The 19,457-nt window shown below is 39.7% G+C and overlaps 1 protein-coding gene across 2 annotated transcripts in view; it reads left to right on the top strand.

Moving 5' to 3' along the window:
• Nucleotides 1-3,894: 3,894 nt before the first annotated feature.
• tmeff2a (transmembrane protein with EGF-like and two follistatin-like domains 2a) overlaps nucleotides 3,895-19,457 on the top strand; it is a 259,197-nt gene continuing 243,634 nt past the window's right edge. For both annotated transcript variants that reach the window (XM_060937298.1, XM_060937297.1), the window contains exon 1: nucleotides 3,895-4,433. In XM_060937298.1, coding sequence (XP_060793281.1) covers nucleotides 4,256-4,433 — 178 coding nt within the window. In that variant the 5' untranslated portion in view covers nucleotides 3,895-4,255. The remainder of the gene's footprint in view (nucleotides 4,434-19,457) is intronic.

The following is a 19,457-nucleotide window of genomic DNA, read 5'->3' as shown; positions in this document are numbered from 1 at the left end:
TCGTAAAGCCCAACGACTTTCAGAACTATTTGTAGTGGGAAATGGGCTTCAAGAAGCAACTTGATCTGAAAAAAGTTGCAGTTCCATCTGTTAGAATGCCCAAAGCAACACCATCTCCATCTGTGTCAGCATCACCAAAGGAGCCAGCTGTGTTCGTCTCCCCTGACAGAAGGCGAAGTGCCACATCCACTGAGGCCCTCGAAGCAGAGGAACAAGCAGAGCCGAGAAAAAGGCCAAGAAAATTGACAATTCACAAGTTGACTGTTGCCAGGGTAAGAAATAAGAGAGAGATACTCTAAATTAAGTTTTCCTGTGTTTGTGTAGTACACGGATAATGTTATTTATTGACACACACAAAAGTAAACAACACAAAAGCACTGGGCGATAATACACTTACTTAGATTAGATTAGATTAGATTAGATTAGATTAGATTAGATTAGATTAGATTAGATTAGATTAGAACTTTATTGATCCCATTAGGAGGGTTCCCTCAGGGAAATTAAAAAGATACAGTCCACATGATAACAGAGGGAATGGATGGTTTGTAGCGCCACCGGTTGTCCGCTAGCCTAGCCTTTAGCTTAGCCCCGGCTTTGCAGCCCCTGGGTCTCCTCCTCAGCTATGCCGGGATGGGGTGTCGTATCCCGCCTCATGCCATTGTTTTCAGGGCCAGCAGCTCGTTTCTCGAATAAGCGAGAAGACTGGCTCCTGGTTGCGCGTTAAACAGGGGCGTCACTAGGAATTAAGCTTTACTGGGGCACTCCCCCCGACACACACACAAAATGCCCCCCGCACAATGCACCTTAACGTTCCTGATATACATCTACTGGTAAAGTTAAAAAGGGAGAGTCTGTTCAAGAATGCATTAAGATGTTTATTTAAACATACTCTATTGTCTTTCATATGCAGTAAACCTGCCAAACATTTCATGGAACAGCTAAACAGCTGAATAACCTAACTAATTTTGTTATGTATTTGATTCAAGTTTTCTATTATGCAACCTCAACTCTCATGATTCACGAACTTAGCTGGTTAGTTATGACTGACTAGCACATAGCCTACAACCTTAATCTTACCTCTCTCACCCTCCTCCTCATCTGTCACTGTTTCCCTGCCCCTGTCTCTGCTTCGTGAGAAGAATTTTCTGATATCCATCTGGAAAAGTAATTTAATATCGTTTAATTCGATGTAGTTTAATGGGTTTGTTAGAATATGGTTTGCTTAGTTTTGTTGCAAAAACTTCACGCTACATACATGTCAACCCCTACGGATTTCCTGTATTCCCTACGGATTTTGGCATTTTAAAAATGGTACGGGCGTAGTGGTATTGAGGTATTTCACCTGACGTCACAGGGTCACGTGACGCCCCGGTGTCCGCCATTTTGAACGTCAAGCTAGCTAATGTCAACAACAGTTGCTAGTATGTTACTGTAGCAATGTTTACGTTCAGTCATTTGGATGACTGTTAAAACCTTTCAGTCTCAAGTTTTTCCTTTACTGGATTTACTAGTTTACTGAGCTAGCGCGCGCCGGCCGCCGGGGAGCTAGCGCGCGCCGGCCGCCGGGGAGCTAGCGCGCGCCGGCCGCCGGCAGGCTAGCGCATGCTAGCTCCCAGCTTGCCCGAGCGCGCTAGCTCAGTAAACTAGTAAATCCAGTAAAGGAAAAACTTGAGACTGAAAGGTTTTAACAGTCATCCAAATGACTGAACGTAAACATTGCTACAGTAACATACCAGCTACTGTTGTTGACATTAGCTAGTGCTAACAGCTAGCTGCTAGTACACTGCTACAACTACACCGACCCTAATAATACAGTTCTTGGTCATTGCCTGGTAACAGCAAATTTATAACGGGCCATGTCTCAACAGACTAAGAAGTTATTTCAGTGACATTTAATAACATTTTGTTTATCCTGAGGACCGAAAGTAAATGAAAATGTGAACAAACCTTAGCTGTAATAAGATGGCGACCACCGGCTCCAGGGACGACCCGCTGATGTAGGCATGTTACCCAGCCTGACACAAAATATTTTTAGGCATCCAAACTCTTATACGCTTTCAGATCAATACCTGTGTATGGCGATGGGTTTTTAACGACATAGGTATACAGATCATGTGAGCCGAAGTCAGGTAAAGACGAGGGCTTCGTGTACTTCCGTACGTCAGTGAGCAATCCTGGTGGAAGCAGGTAAACGTCGTTCTCTAAGCCTGCTAACCTCAATTTTTGCAAATACCTCTCCCTCTGCTCGCCCTGTAAATGCCCTACGTCGCTGGATAGTGAAGGTGTTTTCTGCATCTCGCTCCTTTTTCTTTTATGTTTTTCGTTTGTCGCCTTCCTCGCATTCAAACTGATTCGAGCCATGCCGTCCAAAATGGCAGCATCACATGACTTGGTCACGTGGGTGAAATACCTCAATTCAACTACGGATTTTTCTACATTTTCACCTTAAAATTATTTTGATTTATTACCATCAAAAAAATTGTCATGAAATACGAAAATGCATGGGAGCCGCCATTTTCTACATTTAGAATTACTCAACCGGTACTTCCGCTAGTACCAACAAGCCATTCCGAATGTCTGAGCATGCGCAATTGTGATTTTCCTGTACACTGAGCAGGAAATAACAGCACATGTAGCGTAACAATAGACAGGTCAAGAGGTCAAGATGTCGGCACCACCGAAGAAAAAACTCAAAACATCTAAAACTGGAGGTCGCTTTCTTCCCGAATGGACAGAATCTATCTGACACTATCTTAAAATCAGAAGTAGCACTGACTGTTGTTTAATTGAGTGTTAACAGTACATATGGATGTACAGAAATAAACCAGTGCATATATTAGGTAAGATCTGATACATTTTTATTATGCATGAAATATTACTATGGATTTGGTATGGAAATTATGGATTTCTTTACCAGGGAGTACAGGTGAGAGCTGTGAGGGGTTGACAAGTATATGCTACCTTAACTCATCCAGAGCCCGTACTCTGACTCATCCAAAGAGTAGACTCATCTCTCCAGTAGGCTAAATGGACTCATGGCACGCCGCACGCACGCTGTGTTTACAGTGAGAATCTCCCAGACCAATCAGAAAATTAGTTAGAAAGAAGAGGCGATAGAAGTTTGAAACACACTCTGTCCTACAACTTACAGTAGATAAATGATCTGCCAAAGAAACTAGTTTGTTACGAAAATCTTTCAACATTTTCTTACTGGGGCACAGATGAGTTTTACTGGGGCACGTGCCCCAGTAAAAAAGGCCTAGTGACGCCCCTGATATAACACCCCCCCAACTTGGTCCGGGATATGCCCTTTAAGTCACATGAAGTGGAAATGGAAGTGCTAACTTTCTGAAAAGAGTGCTCTCGAGGAACTACTGCAAGAGGGGACAAGCCAGGTTAAATCGTCTAACATCACTCAGTGGAAACACCGCACATTCGCAGTTGTGTTTCGTCATTTTTTTTATTTTTATTTAATTTAATTTATTTTTTTATATTGCTTCTGTTGTGCACAAAACTGCAACCACGCTAATGTCATGGGGGGGGGGGATTTACGAAACACTAAGAAACTCATGTAAATATTCTGAAGATTAAGGATGTTGTCAGTATCATAATTTGGAAAGGATGTAAAATAGGAGTGAAGTCAGTGTTCCTCTGAGACCGTACTCTGTGTGTGTGTGTGTGTAGTCTGATGTGATGTTATTATTAACCGGACCGTCTAAACGTTAGGAGTGAACGCCCCGGTCCGCGTGCGCGCTCCCCCGCATCTCTCGCTCTCTCGCTCTCTCTCTCTCAGCCAATCAGCGGCGCAGCTCCGCCCCGCGCGAGGCCACATGACTCAGGAGCGGACTGGAAACCTGCAGCTCGCCCGGCGCGTCACTGTGGCTATAACGGGGAGCGCGAGCCGGGAACGAGAGTAAAGTGAACACGCCTCGGATGTTACACCACATTCTCCAAATGGAATTGCCTTCTTGCCCCGTTTATCACTTCTCTTTCTTCTTTTAATTTGGACTTCCTGGGCATCTTCTGTTCCCGGTGTTCCATTATTATTATTATCCTCCTCCTCATCATCATCATCATACCCACAAGCTCCTTTCTTTCCTCTCTCTCACTCATCATCACGCGCCTGTTCGCTCCTCGGTTCCGGGCGGATCCGGTGCAGTCGCGCCACGAACCGCAGCGCTTCATGGGTCGCGGGAAATGGCCCCGTTTGGGCCTGTGACTTGGCCTGAGTCGGTGAACCGGAGGGAGAACTGAGATGGATTTGGCGGCGGTTTCGGCCACAGCGGAGCCTCGGCGCTCATGGAGCCGCGCGGCCAGGGACTGGCTGTGGGTCGCAGTGCTCTCACTCCTTGCTACTCTCCCCGTGCAGCGCCTCCGCGCCTTCCCGTCTTCCCTCAGCGACTGCCAGACGCCCACCGGGTGGAACTGCTCGGGTGAGGAACAGCGCGTTCATTTCATTTCCTAAGCTTGCAAAAGTTTATAAACACACAGCGGGTGGGAGTGGAGTGATGCGCCACAGCCGGAGATAGAGACACGGTACTCACATCGTGCGCTCACGCACACGTACCATACACAGACATACACACGCACATCCCCGGTCTGATACACCACACTACAGCACCAGCCCGTGCCACATTCACACACTGTTTAGGACAAACACTCAGCTTCCTTCCGGTCTCTCTGATCCTCTGATATCTCATTATCTCTAATGCAACATTACAGGAAATGGTCATGTGTATGATCTCTCATCCCACAGACATTCACAGAGGGGATACTATTTAGTAGGGCTATTGCGCGGTTGGAAACGCAGCCTCTCTCTCTCTCTCGTCAGACCTGATAGGATCTCTTACCTTGTATTAAAAATCCCAGTCTATAGCTTGGTTTTATATATATATATATATATATATATATATATATATATATATATATATATATATATATATTTCTGTTGGTGTGTGTTTAGCCTATTGGACAGATGTGTATTGCTTTGACATACTCCTGAGTGTAGTAGGAGACGATGCGGTTTGGGACACAGCCCTACCAGTGCGCCTTATCGGAGCCTGGAAAGCACTTGACACCACGGAGGGAAAAACTAGCACAGAAAATGCATGAAAATATTGTGCGCCTCGAATGCAACATCTAGGGTAGGGTAGTTTAGGGTAGGATGGGGTACGGTAGGGTAGGATAGGATACATCAGTGATGTGAGAAACAGGAAATAAAATCTGTAGAAGAGGCTGAAGCAGTAGAAAGCAGGCATGTGGTGTTTGGACCCTGGGTTTATTCGGGGGCAGGTTGTTCTGTATAATGCAACAAAATCAGGCTTTAAGAAGCAAATCCAGGGTTAAACTCACTGTGAGTGTTCAGTTAACACCTCGCATGCAGTCTCACTGTGCTCCTTTTGCCCTGAGGGGAGATTTATGTCCTTAAAACCCTGTTTGTTTGTTTGTTTGTTTGTTTGTTTGTTTGTTGGTTGGTTGGTTGGTTGTTGTTTTTTTTGCACGGTGCTGGATGCTGTTTAACACTCGCCTTGTTTTGCTTTTCCGAGTTTAAGGCCTTACTGATTGATATTCACATGATTATCTGACAAGAGCATCTTTTTTCACGCACACCCAAACTGATTTCCGTTAATAAACACATTAATCAAGTATAATAAACACATAAAACAGGTTTTGAAATGAACCTGCTCATTCAGACTTACAAGGAACTCAGTATCCCTCCTGTTTGTCTCATCACTTGTTTCTTCACTTCACTGTAAACTCGTTTTAGCTCGATACATCACTGATTACTGATGAGTTCTGTTCATAGAGGTGTGCTTTTTTTTCTCCTGCAGAAGACTGTGGCATGATGTGTGTATATGTGTTACACAGTGGAATAATTCCAAATGATAAAACACACAACTCTGTTATCTTTGAAAGAACTCAGAATGAACAGTGTGTTAGATGGTGGTTCCATTGCCTTTCTGACACTGTGTGTGTGTGTGTGTGTGTGTGTGTGTGTGTGTGTGTGTTGGGGGGGTGTTTTCATGGCTTCGCAACAAAGGCCAGTATTTTCCTGAATGGATTTTGACAACAAAGAGGAAAAAAAAAATCTCACTGAGATCCATCCATCCATTTCAGACACTAAAGGCAGGAAAGTCTAACAAGCAGAACAACAACATTATTATTATTATTATTATTATTATTAATGAGGCTGGGTGCACTTCTCCGATCCAAACATTTTCTTTTCTTTTTTTTATTGCACAGTTACTGTGTCAAAATAAAATATAAATTAATAAATGTATTATTATTATTATTATTGTTATTTATAATAATAATAAAACTAATAATGAGGAGGATGGGTCCACTTCAACCAACAGAAACATTTTATTTACTTATTTTTTTTAATTGCACAGCTACTATGTCAAAGCATAGATAGATAGATAGATAGATAGATAGATAGATACTGTAGATAGATAGAGATGATGATAAGGCTGGGTGCACTTCAGCACCCCAAACATTTATTTATTTATTTATTTATTTATTTATTTTTTAAATTGCATGGTGGTTGTGTCAAAGTAAAAAGTCAAGTCAAGTTTATTTGTATTGCACTTTTAACAATAAACATTGCCGCAAAGCAGCTTTACACAATTTGAACGACTTAAAGCATGAGCTAATTTTATCCCTAATCTATCCCCAATGAGCAAGCCTGTGAACAAACAAACAAATAAATAAATAAGGAGGAGATGGAGGATGGGTGCACTTCAACCAGCCAAAACCTTTTATTTCACATTTTATATTATTTTTGTTTATTTATTTTTGTTTTGTTTTTGTTTCACTGGCTGTCAGAACCATGTGATTGAGCCACCTTGCAATTTGACAAATCCTTATTCCAGAGTGTTATTAAATCCATTTACACAAGTGCTGGATTTAAAATAAATAATAAATCAATCAATAAAAACAGCTCCTGTCCTCCATTTTGTTCCTGGAGTGCCACTATGTTCAAAATACAAATTTACTTCTGATTCTTTCTACTAGTATTTGGTCAAGTTGGGTTACTCTGTGGATTTGTAAATTGTCCTTATAGTTAATTAAAACAACAACAAAAAGCTCAGATGGCGAAAACAGTGTGAGCTGATTTAGTCAGGCTGCAGTGATTATGTTGGTAAATTGTGCGAACGTGTCGACAGAAATTATTCACTGAAGTTATGATTAACTTGTTTTTTTCCAAAATTCAAACTTTGATTCATGTTTGAGTTATAAAAATTGTTGCAGAGGCAGTGGTGCAAAGTGGCATTTAAGATCGTCAAAAACAGAAAAAAGCCCATCTGTGACTGATTTTATAATTATACATTGTGTAAGTCCTGGGGAAAGTTAACAGCACAGCCGATATGGTTTCTGAACACACTAATACTTGATTATCTGGAGCTGCCTGTATGTTGTAAAAGGACTACTTGGACACAATCACTGAATCCTAATGACTTTTAAACAAATAGAAACATTTAAAAAGTAAAAAATAGTACATAGTGTCATTATATAGTGTATACTAGATGGTGATTTTCATTATGAGCGACTTGTCAATAGTAATGTCAGTTTATAAGAGTGAAAGAATAGATAGTGGCGGATGATGATGATGATACAGTGAAACAACATTATTACAGTGAAACATTAGGTTTTCGTGCATTGTTTCCGTCGGTTATGTATGTGTCTGTTCTTGAGCTGTATGCAAAGATCGTAACCTCCGACACCTGCTTTCATAGTATTCGTAAATGGATTTGTATGACCCCAAAAATGGTTTTGAAGCAGAGGATTTTTTTTTTTTAATTAACAACATGATTTGAGCACAATTGCAGTGTAATCATGTATGAAGATTCGGCTACAAATGACCAAAGGTGACTGTTTAAAGGCCTTGTACATCAGTAAATCAGCCTAAGGGCAAGGCAGTTAAAGGACTAATAACTAGGACACGGTCAGAAGTCGCTTCACTTGATTTGACTAATTTGTCGTAATTGAGGCTTTATAATTACTTAACACAGACTCGAGTGGTGAGGAGTAAGCAGAAATGTAAAAAGCATGGCAGCTACAAGACAGGAATGTGCAGTCCAGGGAACGAAGGAGGCTGCTATGCTAATTGCATCCCTGATCTCAGGCCTACTTTGTTTGTCCATAGCAGATGTGAATAGAAATTTGAGTCTTTTCTAGTTTGCCTTTTAAATGAAACTGCTTCTGAGGACATTTAGTGACGGTACAGGCTTCCTGACCCGGGCTTTATTGATTTATTGCTCAGAGATTGAGGCAGATATATGGTGTATTCGCAGCTGTAGAGTGAATAGACTTTGTGCAAATGTGTTCTTGATTTATCCAGAGTTTCATGATTAGCTCAGAGTTCATTAACAGAGACAACGGGAACCATAATACAGATTCTGATTTAGTGAATGTGAACATATGGTGGTGATGTTTGCAAGCTTCTGATATTACACTACCACAAACTGGCTTGTTTGTTGCAGTAATCCCATAATATGTTCTAAATTTATAAGCAAAATTAGATATTCAGATGTAGATGTACCTTTAAATGAAAATCATCTCATTTTCATGGTTTCATTCTTTCTTCTAAATGTCGTCTTTATTTTTACAACCCAAAGCAGCCAAACAGGCGATCTGTTATATAAGAAAGTAAAAGTGCCGTGATTATTAAATAGTTAATATTTTAGCATATTAATAGACAACATTAAAATCATGAACACTTTTGTTTGGTTTCTTAAATTAACTTTTCAGTTTTGACACAAACGTTAATGTGGAAGTTCCTGTGCGAGATAAAAACCCTGGCCTTGATACGGCATTTCCTGTTTTTCATCCAGAAAGTGCCATAATGCTTTATACAGGAGTATATAAACATCACCTGTTAAATATTTAATGCTGGCCAGCTTGTTTTTTTTAATTATTCACAGGGCTGAAACAGTGGCCTCGAGCAGAAAGAACAATCAGCCCTGTCCCTTGATAGCTGGCTGTTTGGCATATGTGTAGAAACAGCAGTTGCCTCAACCGTCTCCTTTGACACTGTACAGTTCCAATGTGTCCAGCAAGGAGACAAAGTGAATGCAAAAGAAGAAAGCGAGCCAACGTGTACTTATTTCAGTATTAAAAAGGAAATAAAGTTAGCATGATGATGGAGCATCGTTCTGTCGACGCTCCATTGATGTCGCTGTTATTGATGGATATTTTCTGGCTCATTGTTGTTCTCAATGTGTTGACCTGTTGCTGCAGTACAAATTATTGCTTGTTATTGAACAGTAAGGATTTACACACACCCCTACCAGCAGATTCTTCCGTCCCATTGTGTCCCACTTTGGCAACATATCATGCCGCTGGCTTTTTTTTTTATACAGTGGCATAATGATGGCCATTCATAACTGAGAAGCCATAATGGAGAAAGCCTGGAAGACAGCATCATAATAAATTTTATATTCCGTAAAAGATGTGGATATAACTTGCAGGCACAAGGCACTATATGGCATTCGAGTGCCCTTTCATGAAGGTTATTTAAGGAATCTAAAAATGTTTTCTATAGCCACAAAAGAATAAACCAAACATTTTTATAAACACTCATTTCCCACCCACTAGCTATCACACAAGCAGGGAATGGAGGCTAACATATACTTCCTTTTGTCTTTTTTATCAGCATGACATACACACAGAGGACAGTGCTATTTGCCCTCTTCTACATACATACCGGTAGGCTCACAAATGTCCAGGATTGGCTAGTGTCCCTGTGATTGACAGCAGAAATAACAATCAGCCCTGTCCCTCAATAGCCCTGTTTGGCATATGTGTAGAAACAGCAGTTGCCCAGACCTTCTCCTTTGACACTGTACAATTCTAACGTGTACGGTATATATACCATCCCTCTCACCAGGGAGGGCTCGATTCATCACAGTTGGCTATAGCATTGTCAGGATTCAAACGTGATCTTCCAGCGATAGGGCAAACTGTTATCAATTGCACCACTCACAAGCAAGCTTGGTTTGAGAAAACGCAATAAAACTGTCAAAGTCTGTGTTTCTTGGTGTTCTTTCTTATTGGGGACTCTGACTCACCATCATTTGATCATATCAGGGGTGGACAAATGATTCATTAGCAAGTCCATAAGCACCGGTGACATGCCACATGTTTTGGTTGCCTGGAAACTTAATGGACCAGGCTACAAATGGTATCTAACATAATAGTAATATATAGTGAGCTAGTTAGCAAGTTAAGTGCTTTAATATAGCCTAAAGGAAACCAAAGAGCATACACTCATCAGCCACTTTAATAGGAACTTGTTCTTGGCTGCAGGAGTGGAACCCAATGAGGTCTTCTGCTGTTGCATGCTGAGATGCTTTTCTGCTCAGCACAGTTGTGAAGAGTGATTATATGAGTTACTATATCCTTCCTGGCAGCTCGAACCAATCTGGTCATTTTCCTCTGACCTTTCTTATCAACAAAGTGTTTGTTTCCTCCCACAGAACCGGATGTTTTTTGTTTTTCGCACCATTCTGTGTAAACTCTAGAGACTGTTATGTGTGGAAACCCCAGGAGATCAGCAGTTTCTGCTGATCTCCTGGGGTTTCCACACTCAAACCAGTCCATCTGTCACCAACACCCATGCCACAGTGAAAGTCACAGAGATCACAATTTTTCCCATTCTGATGTTTGAAGTGAATATTAATTGAAGCTCTTGATTTGTATCTGCATGATTTTATGCACTGTGCTGCTGTCAAGGGATTGGCTGATTAGACAACTGCTTAAAACAGCACGTGGATGGGTGTTCCTAATAAAGTGGCTGGTGAATGTATGTACTGAATATATCATCGTGTTTGCACCCTCTGAAAAAATACACTATATGGCCAAAAGTTTGTGGACACCTGACCATTGCACCCATATGTGGTTCTTCTGCAGACTGGTTTCACACAGTTGGAGGCACACAATGTTGTCGGATTGCAGTTTCCTTTCATTGGACCTAAGAGATGCAAACCTGTACCAGCGTGACAATGCCCCTGTGCACAAAGTGAGGTCAAGTTTTGTCAAAGTTGGAGTGGAAGAACTGCACAGAGACCTGACCTCAACACCTTTATTTGGGATGAACTGGAACACTGACTGATCCCCAGACCTCCTCACCTAAAATCAGCACCTGACCTCACTAATGCTTTTGTAACTGAATGAACACAAATCCTCACAGCCATGCCCCAAGATCTAGTAGAAAGCCCGGGAGAATGAGATGTTCAGCAGGTACATATGGGTGTGATGGTTAGATGTTCACAATCTTTTGACCACAATGTATAATTGACCAAAGTAATAAGCTGTGGTGTGGAGTCTGATTACTGTTTTTTGGTGTGTTTTTTTCTCAGTATGTTTTAACCATGAGATGCGCTAGCAGGAGAGTTATATAACAGTTTGCCCCTGCACATTTTCTTTGTTCCTGTGTGTTCCTATTTCAGAAAATTAATTTATGCTAATTAATGTGTTGAGTAAAAATCGTTCTAACAGATCACACTGCATCTGATGAATGTAGTGAAACAAGTGGGGGCATTTAGAATAAGTACATACACTGATATTACAGTATTGAGGTGTTTCGCACCACCATGAAGCGTAGCCTACATACTAAACGAAAGTTTTGATTTCTGAACGTTTTCAGGTTGTTGAACCTACTTGCTCACCACTGCATATCATCTGAAGCTCCATTTGTTTCTCCATCTCAAGCAGTTTAGCCATTTTTAATCATGTTCCTGCTGTCAAGCTACAATGCACTGAAATGTTCAATAAGCACCAGTTCTCAGATCCTTTTACACAACAGTGTCATTATTTTCATTTGTTCTGCAATCCACACCAAGCTGGTCAGTGCTGCCAGATTGGACATGTTCCCATCCAATTAAGTTCAACTTAATGAAGCTCTGTGGGGATAAATGACCTTGGGTAATTTCCTTTGTCTTCTCCAGGCAGGATTTTGAACCGAGAAGGTGTGTTTGTAATTACCCCATGATGGGCTGTAGTGAAACAAATTAATACTGACTGGACTCTATTTACAAAGTGACGTGAGTGGCCCAAGTGGCCCACATTCAGAAGACGGGCGCGGCACTGTGTCATGAATAAGAAGCCTGTTAGGAAACAATCCTCTCATTTACAATTGTTAGGGCATTTTACAATCACGGATATTTGCTTATTAAAATGCGAAACCATGAGGAAGCCATGGTCATGTGACCCTCAAATCATAGTAACATACCATCTGACATTTAGCAACACACTATACTCATTTATTATTATCTTTATTGAGTTATGGGTTCGCACACATGACACATTACTTGTCTTTTTTGTTTGTTTTCTTTTGTAACATGTTATAAATTATAGGATACATTCTGACCCTCATTTTCTACAAAAGAAGGTTTGTCAGTTATTAGCTATAGGACATGATTACCATTTTTATTTGGGAAATTTTTTTCAAATTCTGAAAAAAGTATGTGTGTGTATATATATATATATATATATATATATATATATATATATATATATATATATATACGCACGCACGCAGACCGGCCACTTTATTAGGAACACTCATCCACCTGCTGTTTTATACAGATCTGTGATCAGCCAATCCCTTGACAGCAGCACGGTGCATAAAATCATGCAGATACAAATCAAGAGCTTCAGCTAATGTTCCCTTCCAACATCAGAATGGGAAAAAATTTTGATCTCTGTGACTTTCACTGTGGCATGGGTATTGGTGACAGATGGACTGGTTTGAGTATTTCAGAAACTGCTGATCTCCTGGGGTTTTCACACTCAACAGTCTCTATCATTTACACAGAATGGTGCGAAAAACAAAAAAACATTGAGTGAGCGACAGTTCTGTGGGTGGAAATGCCTTGTTAAGAAGAGAGGTCAGAAGAAAATGGCCAGATTGGGTCAAGCTGCCAGGAAGGATATAGTAACTCATACAGTGGTGCTTGAAAGTTTGTGAACCCTTTAGAATTTTCGATATTTCTGCATAAATATGACCTAAAGCATCATCAGATTTTCACACAAGTCCTAAAAGTAGATAAAGAGAACCCAGTTAAACAAATGAGACAAAAATATTATACTTGGTCATTTATTTATTGAGGAAAATGACCCAATATTACATATTTGTGAGTGGCAAAAGTATGTGAACCTTTGCTTTCAGTATCTGGTGTGACCCCCTTGTACAGCAGTAACTGCAACTAAACGTTTCCGGTAACTGTTGATCAATCCTGCACACCGGCTTGGAGGAATTTTAGCCCATTCCTCCATACAGAACAGCTTCAACTCTGGGATGTTGGTGGGTTTCCTCACATGAACTGCTCACTTCAGGTCCTTCCACAACATTTCCATTGGATTAAGATCAGGACTTTGACTTGGCCATTCCAATACATTAACTTTATTCTTCTTTAACCATTCTTTGGTAGAACGACTTGTGTGCTTAGGGTCATTGTCTTGCTGCATGACCCACCTTCTCTTGAGATTCAGTTCATGGACAGATGTCCTGACATTTTCCTTTAGAATTCACTGGTATAATTCAGAATTCATTGTTCCATCAATGATGGCAAGCCGTCCTGGCCCAGATGCAGCAAAACAGGCCCAAACCATGATACTACCACCACCATGTTTCACAGATGGGATAAGGTTTTTATGTTGAGATGCAGTGTTTTCCTTTCTCCAAACAGAATGCTTCTCATTTAAACCAAAAAATTCTATTTTGGTCTCATCTTTCCACAAACCATTTTTCCAACAGCCTTCTGGCTTGTCCACATGATCTTTAGCAAAGTGCAGACAAGCAGCAATGTTCTTTTTGGAGAGCAGTGGCTTTCTCCTTGCAACCCTGCCATGCACACCATTGTTGTTCAGTGTTCTCCTGATGGTGGACTCATGAACATTAACATTAGCCAGTGTGAGGGAAGCCTTCAGTTGCTCAGAAGTTACCCTGGGGTCCTTTGTGACTTCGCTGACTATTACACGCCTTGCTCTTGGAGTGATCTTTGTTGGTCTGCCACTCCTGGGGAGGGTAACAATGGTCTTGAATTTCCTCCATTTGTACACAATCTGTCTGACTGTGGATTGGTGGAGTCCAAACTCTTTAGTGATGGTTTTGTAACCTTTTCCAGCCTGATGAGCATCAACAACGCTTTTTCTGAGGTCCTCAGAAATCTCCTTTGTTCATGCCATGATACACTTCCACAAACATGTGTTGTGAAGATCAGACTTTGATAGATCCCTGTTCTTTAAATAAAACAGGATGCCCACTCACACCTGATTGTCATCCCACTGATTGAAAACACCTGACTCTAATTTCACTTTCAAATTAACTGCTAATCCTAGAGGTTCACATACTTTTGCCATTCACAGATATGTAATATTGGATCATTTTCCTTGATAAATAAATGACCAAGTATAATATTTTTGTCTCATTTGTTTAACTGGGTTCTCTTTATCTACTTTTAGGACTTGTGTGAAAATCTGATGATGTTTTAGGTCATATTTATGCAGAAATATAAAAAATTATAAAGGGTTCACAAACTTTCAAGCGCCACTGTATAATCACTCTTTACAGTCACGGTGAGCAGAAAGGCATCTCAACATGCAACAGCAGAAGACCTCATTGAGTTCCACTCCTGCAGCCAAGAACAGGAATCTTAGAAACAAGAACAAATTCCTATTAAAGTGGCCAGTGAGTGAATATTTCAACATATCGATACTTAATATTTTATAAAATCCTTGGTAAAAAATCAACTCCGTTTAAAAAATATCTGATAGTTTTTTTTTTTTTTTTATCTGAAATCAAAAAGGTCATTGCAGTACCACATTCTCTCCATGTCTTCTGTACACTACCACTTGTGCACACTGACATCATCAAGATCCTCATACACAGGAAGGGCATTTGTTTGTCTGTATCCAAAAGCAAAATAAATACCAATCCTTTAACAGTGTCCTTGGTCAGTGGCTATTTAGTAAATAGGGTTAAATGTCAGCTATCCGGGCTGAGTTTCCTAAAAGCATCGCAGCACAAAGATCATCATTAAGTGTTCGAGTGCAGTCCTTAGTGCACAATCTTATTGTCATTTCTTATAATCTCATTGTGGAATAAATACACTGTTGTCAGGATTGTTATGGATGTCAAGTGATCCTTGACCAAGAAGATGGACATTTTATTTATACAGAACTGCAGCTCACTTTTTTGGCTTTCCTTTGAAGATATATGTGTAATTAATTTGATAGCAACTCTCTTTCTGGTTCATGACAGTTACAGTTCATTTTTGGGACACATTTTTACCGGCTTATTTTTAAACAGACTGTTGAGGCTAGTACTAGATTATGGATTCCTAGAGAGGATGCACACTGTTCTGTCATTTCTGTAAAATTCAGCTTGGTGTTAATACTGAAGAATACAGATCACCTGTCCTATCTGAACATGTGTATTTGTAGAGCATGTAGATCAGTAGCACTGCACACACATTTGTTTTTCTTTAAATGCCTGAAATACATTTTAAAGAATAAAGAACTATAGAAAGGTAACGCCACCATGAGGGCATCTAACAAAGTATGGCTAGTATTGGTGTGATATTACCAGGAATTCTGTGTTTTCTCTATGAAATGTATGAATATTTATTTAACAAACTTCTAACCAATTTAAAAAAAATCCACACAGTCAGTGTGGTTTGTACAATCACACAACAGCTCTCACATATTAGATCTGCTTTTTGTGTGTTTTCGTGGCATTAGAACTGTGTTACTTCTGCCAACTGTGAAGTCATGTGTTCCTGCTATTATACATTATTGGTCCATCTGCTATCTAAACAACACAATTACAGCTAGAAAAAACACAGATAGATCCTCACATACAGTATATCAGTACATGCATGCATATGTATGTAAATGAATGATTCCACAACACTGTATACATAGTTAATATCACTCAGGGGTTCATGTGATCAATACAGGAAATTGCTTTGCATTTTTTTCTTAGTAATGCCATGTATGATATTTAAATATCATTAAATATTATAATTCAAGTGGAGTTTTCATTTCTCTCAGAGGTGCCATTTTGGCTCATAGTTCTACTCGTATTTAGGGAGAATGTTTTTAGACCATGAATTAGAGCGAGATGTTAAGAATTAGCCCACAGAGGTATGTCTGTTTCTTTACAAGGACATGAGAGATAAATGACAAGCATATCGTTGGCTGTTTGCTTAGGGACAGTGAGTCCAGTATGACCGAAATTACACAAGGTTAATAGGGTCTGTGTGGTCTAATTATATCATGGGCTTGAATTTGTAACCATGAACAATGTGGCCTGAATGGCTATACGTGAACATAGTAAGCTGTAGACATGTAATGATTCACTCAATTCACAAGTCAATTCGATTCATGATATTTGGGTCACGATTTTATTTTCCTATGATATTTTTGGGAAAAAAATTAAATGAAGAAAATTTTATTACCAAAAAAAGTATCATTTATTTTCCTATTCTTTATGAACTTAAATATTCCTTTTGTTAAATTAAAAAAAGTACAATTTTCTTAATAACTACCAATAATTATTTACCCACTTTTGTAAAGGTTGGAGTAAAATATAATAGCCTATAAACTAAAATATTAATTTTATTAAAAATGAAAGTTAATAACAAACAGGCCTTTTCTTCATAAAAATAAACTTTTATGAACACTTGTTCTACCTCCATTTGCTTATCTTTTTTTATCTTTCAGCAGTCTGTAAAAAGAGAGCTCTGATTTCTTGTTAAATCTATTTGTAAAGTCAATCACAAAAGCATTCACACAATCTCGCATTTTAGGTCTGTTTCTGTGTTTTCACGGCATTAGAGCTGTGTTACTCCCACCTGTAAAGTCACATGTACTCCTGCTATTTATATAATATTGGCTGGTATATCAGATATTAGGCGGCACGTTGGTGTAGTGGTTAGCGCTGTCGCCTCACAGCAAGAAGGTCTGGGTTCGAGCCCCGTGGCCGGCGAGGGCCTTTCTGTGCGGAGTTTGCATGTTCTCCCCGTGTCCGCGTGGGTTTCCTCCGGGTGCTCCGGTTTCCCCCACAGTCCAAAGACATGCAGGTTAGGTTAACTGGTGACTCTAAATTGACCGTAGGTGCGAGTGTGAATGGTTGTCTGTGTCTATGTGTCAGCCCTATGATGACCTGGCGACTTGTCCAGGGTGTACCCCGCCTTTCGCCCGTAGTCAGCTGGGATAGGCTCCAGCTTGCCTGCAACCCTGTAGAGCAGGATAAAGCGGCTAGAGATAATGAGATGAGATATCAGATATTGGTATCAAATATTGGTCGTATATCAGATGTATTCCATTCAGCTGGCATGATACTGAACTAGTTGAAGACGAGTTCAATATCATGCTAGCTGAATTGAATATATCTGATATACCACAACAAAAAGCCAGCCAATATTATTATTATTATACATACACATTCCTTTTGTGTGTTCAACGCATCTTTCTCTTTCAAAATTCTCTCAAAATCTTCCGTATTTAACAAAATAAACTTGCCAGCCATGTTTGTTTACAAATTGTCAGTTACTTGCTAGTGCAGAAGTTTTATATCTCCGATGTGTGACATCAAGTTGTCTTGACAACTATGCAATATCGTAAACCATATTCAACGCTCATTCTCCATTGGGTAGAGTGCCGTAATACATGTAGGATAAGTGATATGCTAACAATATTGCATTCTATCAAACCAAATGAATGAAACCTGCTAGAAGGGAATAGAATACATGTTTTATTCCATCGAAATAGTGTTCTGTATGTATAATAATATACATTATTGCCCCCTCTGCTGTCTAAACAACACAATTACAGTGAGGAAAAACTAAGAGATTCTGCAGCCTGATAATAATTGCGTTTCATTTTTTATTTCATTGATTTGAATCATCATTGAATCATAAATTTGTATCACAGTTTATCAGTGGATGATATATCATTATATACCTCATAAACTGTTAATCCTTCAAAAAGTATTTTGAGGAAAAATACAACCTATTCTCATGACCGTATGGAGATAGGTGGAGTACAGAGTTAGTTAGAGCCACATTCATGTGAAATTTGATTAAAGTGCTTTCATAAAATTGAAAGCATCAGTAAAGAATACTCAACACTAGTTGTACTCTGAGGTATCAGAACACACATCTCATGTATAAGACTAGCTAAAAGCATAAAAAGCTCCTGCTTTATCAACCGTTATTGAAATGTACCATGGAGACCCACTTTAATAGGAGCACTTATACATCTGAAGACTAGGTGATGTTTTTCCAATCTTCAGTGGTCCAGTTTGAAACAGTTTTGAGTCTGTGCTTACTGTAGCATCAGAGTCCTGTTCTTGGCTGATAAGAGTGGAATCTGATGTGGCCTTCTGCTGTTGTAGCCCATCCACCTCAAGGTTCAACATGTTACGCATTCTGTGCTGCTTTTTTGTTCACCACAGTTGTATCGAGTGATTATTTGAATGACTGTAGTCTTACTGTCAGCTTGAAATAACCTAGTCTGGCCATTTTCCTCTGACCTCTCTTATCAACAAGGTGCTTGTTTCCACCCACAGAACTGTCACTCACTCAATGTTTTTGGTTTTTCGCACCATTCTGTGTAATCTCTAGAGACTGTTGTGTGTGTGAAAACCCCAGGAGATCAGCAGTTTCTGAAATACTCAAACCAGTCCATCTGGCACCAACAGTGAAAGTCACAGAGATCAGACTTCTTCATTCTGATGTTTGATGTGAACATTAACTGAAGCTCTTGACCTGGATCTGCATTATTTTAGTGTTGGCACTGCTGTTACATGATTGGCTGATTGGATAATTTCATCACTGAGCGGGTGTACAGGTGTTCCTCTTACATTGGCTGGTGGGTTCCTATCTGAGTACAATTTTTTCAAAGATAATTGAGTATATTTTGAGTATAATTATGTATATGGCATGACCCATAAACAGAAATGTATAAACTGGAGGTCCATGTCAGTGAATAAATATTCCAGTACCTGGAACTGGGCCAACATGTCAAGCACTTAACCCTTCAGTTCTGTGTGTGTAACTCAAAGTAACTCATTTTACATTTCTATTTACTGAGGAAAGATTTTAGCAACATGTCTTTACAAATCAGGTTATGTTTAAGTTATACTTTCTTCATATTTTCTTATAAAGTCTTTATTTACACCCATGTGAGCGCACACAAACATGTCTGTTTCCAAAATAAGAAGCTTAAATAAAAAGCTAGTAATTGAGATCAAAATGAGACATATTGTTAATATTCAAAACTAAACTTGATGCTCGTGCAGCACTGCAGTGAGTAGCACTGTATGAATGAATGAAAGAAAGAAACATGGTAATATTGCCTAAGGAATGCTGTTACACACTTCTGCGTGCACATCAGCTGAGTCTCAGAGTCCGGTACATTTAAACAGCTAATCCTCAAAATCTCTGCTG

Source organism: Neoarius graeffei, chromosome 13 (genome assembly GCF_027579695.1).
Source record: "Neoarius graeffei isolate fNeoGra1 chromosome 13, fNeoGra1.pri, whole genome shotgun sequence".
Taxonomy (NCBI): domain Eukaryota; kingdom Metazoa; phylum Chordata; class Actinopteri; order Siluriformes; family Ariidae; genus Neoarius; species Neoarius graeffei.
Note: the sequence above shows the minus strand (reverse complement) of the source record. Positions and strands in the feature narration are given on the sequence as shown.